We start from the raw sequence: 6,544 nt of genomic DNA on the forward strand, positions 1-6,544 counted from the left end.
ATTGTTTGAATTTATTAAATTGTTGCGCATTGAATAACAAATTTTTGGCGAATATATAAATTTAGGTTATTATTGTTCTGAAATTTTCATCGTGAAACAAGTTATAGCTTGAAATAACAATCTAACGTTATTGGGAAATATTTTATCGATGTCAATTGCAGCCATAGCAGTGCCTTCGAGTCAACAAGAATTAACAAACATTCTTAGTCATAGAAGCGACATTTCGACTCTGTCGACTACCTCCCAGCCTTCGATATCGTCTTTGTTAATGAAAAATCATTCATCATTGTCGATTTTGAACGATACACTTCCATATCTGAAAAGCAATACCAGCTTAGTCGAAGACCTTAATATACTGGGTAGCTCGACACTGGACGATCATCATTCCGTGTATGACGCGAAGATAAAATTGTCCTCTGTTTTCGACGACACTGAGCCTGATACTGGTCTAATACCTATTAGTCAATCGGATATGAAAATTCTTGGATCGGGAAGTTCCAACAAGGTAAAATGATTAAATCTTGATTGTTAAAATTTTTTTTAAATCTTAAACTTTTAGCGTAAGAGATATTAAATTATACTACTATATATTTATATAGTATCTTTTGGATTAGAATGTGTTATAAATTGAACGAAAGCTGTGAAAGATTACAATAATTTTTAAGTAATTTCTAAAATTGCGAAATAATTATTTTGCTTTTGTATTCGAATTCTGCGATTCGAATTCAAGGTTCTCGGCAGTAAATCAAATTGTCTGTCGTCATCGAAGTTGTTCCCGGGTCTGAATGAAGTAAAGATTCTGGGTCCGAAAAATCATAACCAAGAAATCATAACGTCGCAATATCAGGACGTAAAGCTGCTTAGTCCGTACGAGCAGTTTCTTAAGAACACCGCTTCGAACACGAATGGCTGCGACAGCGGCGAACTTAACACGTCTGGTGGATGTAGGAAGGAGGTAAAGATTCTGGGTAAGAAGTTGGGAACTGGCATTATTACCAGCACAGAGGAAGGTAACGTCGTGGAAGTCATCGAGGAGAAAACTAAGCTGGTAAGTGATTTCATAATTATCTTCAATTTGTTCGCTCACTAATCGTATCACTCTTTCGTACATCTTTAACGCTCCGTTCGTTTGATATTCAAATTCATTTGACATTAAACTGACGTCATGGAAAGGTGTAAATATAGCGAAAAAATAAATGGTTATACTTTTATTGAATAACGACTATAGAATTTTAACGACTAGAGAATTCTTTTAGCGAATTTCATTATCAAAAGTGAAAAGTTTAATAAATGTAACGTATGTTTCTCATAATGTATTAAATTGATATAAAAAAAAAATGCGGGACTTTACTGATTCATCCTTAAAGCGATGAATCAACAGCTTTGATTTTGTTCTCATCTTTTTAATATCAACCTTGTTCATTTCTCCGACACCAATCTACTTGCACGAAATTATCGACCAACAAATACCAATCTACTCGTATAAGATTGCACGAAATTGTATACGTAACGTTACAAATCATCAAGATAAACAAGGATGCAACTTCACCAATTACACATACTTACAAGAATTTAACATTTTCGAAAACACTCTTCAATCTTTATCTACTCAACATTTACAAAATTAATAAGGAAACTCAACATCAAGAACCATCAACATCAGTATCAACTGAACTCATAAAATTCAATTCTCATCACACATCTGGAAACACATTCTCGATTTTCTTTCATTCGATAAAATTATCAAAAATATTAATTAATTTTCAATCAACAAAGTAAAATGTTAATTGTTTGAAGATGATGGACGGCGGAGGAGGACTATGTAACAGCTCGGACAACACGGTGATCTCGTCGCTCCGATTGGACAGGCAGATCACGGAAAACGGCGGACCAGACAGTTTCTTGCTCCAAGTAAAGGAATACGATTACGTTTACAACTCGTAGAATCACACTGAAACGGAAAATTATTCCCCCTGATCTGTGTAGGCTTGTAGCCCATGCGACACGGACTTTTTGAATTTCGAGAATCGTTTGAAGGACACGTCGCCGGCCGGCCACTTCGAGCGAACCCAGAAGGATCCCAGGGATAGTTTCAGCTCCACCGGTAGCCTTCCCGATCTCGATTGATCGAGAATCCGATTCGAGCCTCCGTTTCACTCTCCCTGCTTTCTCATTGAAAGTTTCAGACGCTCTACGAGCGGAAATGTCGCATGAGATTTCTCAATGGCTGTGAAGGATGGATGCGATTCTAATTATGCGTGAAATTAAAATTTCGTCAGTTCTTCGTCGGTCCTTTCTCAGTTTTTAGTCGATATTTCATCGATCCTTTGTCGTCGATTTTGAAAGACTCGTACGAATATGGAAGTAATAGGATCCATTTCTTCTTTTCTTTTTTTTTTTTTTGCTCTCAATTTTTTTAATTCTTTTCATTATAGGATTTCCATATTTTAAGATCGTAAGATCTTGCAGAGTTTTCAATTCTTGTGATTTCGCTCTGACCGTCTTGCAGTTAGTTCGCCCCGATTTTTCTTTGCCGATTCGTTTCAGGGTGTTTTTAGTTAACTAGCGAAACGAGGAAATTTTAGCAGAAGTGAAAATTGCGAGGAAGACACCGGAATGCTTTTAATCGATCGCATCCTAAAAAAAATGTGGCGACCTTCGAACGTTCGCGAGGTATTTATAAATTTAGAAGGAACGTTAACGTTAGACGATTGATTGCTATTTTTAAATTTTAGAATATTTCTACGCGGTGAATGACAATTTTGTTGAGATTTCGAACTTGGTTTGCTGGAATGGGAAGGTGAAAAGATGAAAAAAAGCAGGAGAATGAGAGAGAGAGAGAGAGAGAGAGAGAGAGAGAGAGAGAAAGAGAAGGAGAAAATGTTAAAGAAACAAATATTAGCAAAGGATTTTTAGGAGAATCTTGTAGTACATGCGTAGAGGAATTTAAATGAGGTAATTTTATGGGGAATGCTAATGATTTTATTCATGAATGAAAAAGTTGTATTTTTGCGCGGCGTCCAGGCCGACAGTTTGTAAATTTTAATTCGCGTGCACGTGCTCGCGTCCCATGTTCAAATACTCATTGTTCATTTTCCGGGTTTCTATTTTAACGTGGCTGATTACATTGTATAAATTCGAATAGTATTTTATATTTGAATTTGTGGTTGGAGAATAAAATTATACGCAGAAAATTGTCTGCTGTAAAATTTATTCGTGTTTCTGCGTCTATGACAAATTAATATTTAGTTGTCAGATTTTATAAATTCAGGAGAAGTAAACTCAACTTCTAATGTTCCTTTAATCTTAAAACAGCAAATAATATTAAATGTTGGTACATTTTTATTCATTCTTTTTACATACGTATAAAAATTTGATATTAATATTAACATTAATATTGAGACAATTTTGAAGATTTGTACCATTTCTTATAGAAGAAATGACCAACAGACTGGAAAAACTAATCTAGCAAAAATCTCAGAACAAGTGAAACGATTCGAAAACTACCTAGCAAAACCAGTGAAATATCCAAACCACCCTGTGTCTCACTTTGAAGAAAACTTTCTCCAAAGGGATTCCTCCCATACACACACATACAAAGACACATGCACACATGTATCTTCCTTTTCTCAAGATTTTACTCTGGTGTGGTCGTTGATCCGACACAACACGTGTCACTGTCGCTTTCCGCTTTCTGCGCGCACTGCTTCGTGATATATGTATTACAGTTTTTTTCTCCCCCCTGACACCTTCTTTTCCGGTAGAACCCGAGGGACCGCTGGATTCGATAAAATTTACTCAACAGAAGGTGACGTTCGCCACGCGAACTTCTAGCCACCTTCATTTCCGGCTGTGTCCTCGTTCTCCGTCGCACCAGGGTCGTCTACGAGGTGGACTGAAATCAAGTTGGGTTAGGTTCGGGATCCAGACAAAGGGAAGCGTCACGGGAAAATTTCTGGCGGTCCGAACAGCTTTCCCTATTGCTGCCTCTCTCTCTTTCCCTCTTTGTCCTTTATATCGTTCTACCAACGTTGGTGCTGATAATGTTGAAACGTACGGGGATTTCGTTTCCCTGCTCAGAATGGATTTAATGGGATCCGGAAACGAAATTAGTTGTGTTGTTCGTGACGTAATTGGAGTGAAATTTCTATTCAATATATTCTCATGATAATTTTCTTTTTCCTCTGTATTCGGTGTTGTTTGAATTCACCTATATTTTTGTCTCTTCCATTCATTTCTCTTTAATAAAATGCATAGGATGTTGTTATAATTTACTTAATAATAATGGTACTTACATTCATGTATTTACAATGGTATAATGTAAAAATCATATATAAATCTAATCGTAAAGTATCGCTATGAAATTAACATAACAGTATTATCTGCATCGGGGTCAGGAGAATGAAAATATTTTATAATAGTAGAAACATCCATCAAACATTCCTCGTCTTCTTATCTCTGTTAAATATACTTTTCGTATATTTTAAGAAGGATAAAAAAGATTCTGGTCTTCTCTTAAAAATTAATGAATTAATGAATTAGTTCATTAACGAAAATAATTAAAATTTCCTGATTCTAAATTACATCTAGTACTAAATATAATTTATTATTGATGTGGAAATTGGCCATTTAGAAATTAAACGAACAAGATCTATCTTTCAAGTAATTCATATTACCAGAATATAGTGTCTTTTGTTTAATTTTTCGAAAATTAAATCGAATACATTGATTAGTTTAACTTCCGATTGAAATCTAATTACTGTATATATTTATTATACTATTATAAGTATATATTGACAGTAATTCGAAATAATACAATTTTAATTTCAATTTCGCTCTTCATTTCCGTAAAACATGTTTATTTGCACCAAGTTTGTACAAATTACATAATTACAGGAATGAGATCTAAATGAAATTTCGTGCAGTCTCATAATGATTACTTTACCTCGAATATCTCATTCATTTTTCCGCATTATTTGCATTCTGCGCATTTTTAAACACTTCAATTTCTTATAAATATACGAACGCCCATAATTTTCTACATCAATCTCTGTTTTATGTTTATTAAAGATATTTTTACGGTTTCGAATTGTACAAGAAGAAATTCGTAGAACATCTCTATTTCCATTAGAGATACCTCGTAGAATTACGAGCAAAGAATGTTCTAGAGAATGCCTCTATTCTAGTGTCAAACTATGTAAAAAGAAATTCGTAGAATATTTCTATTTACTTTCATTAGAGATACCTCCAGAGTGGAGGGCAACGCAAAAGGGACAAAAACAAAAAAGGGCAAAACTACGCAAAAAGGACTCGTAGAATATTTCTCCCATTCAGAAACTACGAAAGAAAAAATTTCGTAGAATGCCTCGTGAAACATTTCTATATCAGCGAGAGCCACGTTGAGAAAGAGAGAGGGAGAGGGAGGAAAAAAAGAATTTATATCACCACAGTGTTACCATAGATAAACTTCAATTTCTCAGCGAACTTCCACCTTGCACGTGCACGTCTTTGACAAATCGAGAGGGAATCGACCGTGAGTCGATTCGAAAAACTTTTATCCACCAAAATTGTGTGAACGAATCGACGTAACGCCATTGACTTCTTCGTTTCCCCTCGCTTTCCGCCTTTACAAGGTGTTCTTGCCTTGCGCGTTCGTTCGTTCGTTCGTTCGTTCGTTCACCCGCGTGTTCACCAAGAGACGTTACTCGTGGAGCGTTCACGGAAGGAGATCGAATTTGCGAAATGGCTGTGTACGAGGGTTGAATTTCTGACGAGGTAATTCGCGGGGGAAGCATAGCAGACCGACGTCCCCGCGTAGAACGGAAAAAGTTGCAAGGGTGAGAAATTCAAAGTGAATTCCACTGAAATAGGCGTCCCCGACGATTCACTTCGTTACGAGTGACAAGTTATCAAGTCTTTCTTGCGAGAGCATCGTTCAATGGACAGAATGATTTTCGCTATTCTTCCTTGTCGACGCGTTTTGACTATACGCAGGCACAGACGAGGTATAAGAAAAGACCTCGCATACAATGTATTTTTTTGTTCCACGATTTCAGGGTCCTAGGATCCCCTTACCATTTCGTGTTATTCTGTCGTACCGATTTAGGCAGGTCTTCCGCCGCAGCATTATTAGAGAATTAAAATAAAATATGGACATTGTGAGATATGCTTCGAGAGTTATTTATTGAATTGAACGTGGCGATACTTCACCAATGAAGGAATATAACAATTTACACAATTGTCTTTGCGAAAAACCTGTCTTTGGCGAGACATTTCAATTTTTACAATATTCGAAAATTATTCACTTTTACATTTGCTGCATAATGTAAAATAAAGATCTTTGAAACAAATGATTATTAAAGTAGAGAATTTGCGCTTTAAAATAAAATCAAGTTAATTATTCTGCAATTTTGTTTTCAGAAATTATAACAGTTTAAAGTATTGACAACTTTTCATCAAGTGTGTAAATATTTTCGTTCTTTTTTAAGAATGTCTCATGAATTTTGTGTATTTGATTTAAATCAGAGTTTTTACTTTTTATTGC

General features: G+C 35.5%; 1 protein-coding gene across 1 annotated transcript in view; it reads left to right on the forward strand.

The window, feature by feature from the left end:
- The window catches only part of LOC122530205, a 57,741-nt gene extending 54,544 nt beyond the window's left edge, over nt 1–3,197 (forward strand). The window contains exons 18-21 of the mRNA XM_043656966.1: nt 162–505; nt 731–1,048; nt 1,798–1,911; nt 1,987–3,197. Of these exons, the coding sequence (XP_043512901.1) occupies nt 162–505; nt 731–1,048; nt 1,798–1,911; nt 1,987–2,127 (917 nt within the window). The 3' untranslated portion in view covers nt 2,128–3,197. The remainder of the gene's footprint in view (nt 1–161; nt 506–730; nt 1,049–1,797; nt 1,912–1,986) is intronic.
- The last annotated feature ends 3,347 nt before the right edge of the window (nt 3,198–6,544 follow it).

This window comes from Frieseomelitta varia, unplaced genomic scaffold, assembly GCF_011392965.1.
Source record: "Frieseomelitta varia isolate USP_RPSP 00005682 unplaced genomic scaffold, Fvar_1.2 scaffold_332, whole genome shotgun sequence".
Classification (NCBI taxonomy): domain Eukaryota; kingdom Metazoa; phylum Arthropoda; class Insecta; order Hymenoptera; family Apidae; genus Frieseomelitta; species Frieseomelitta varia.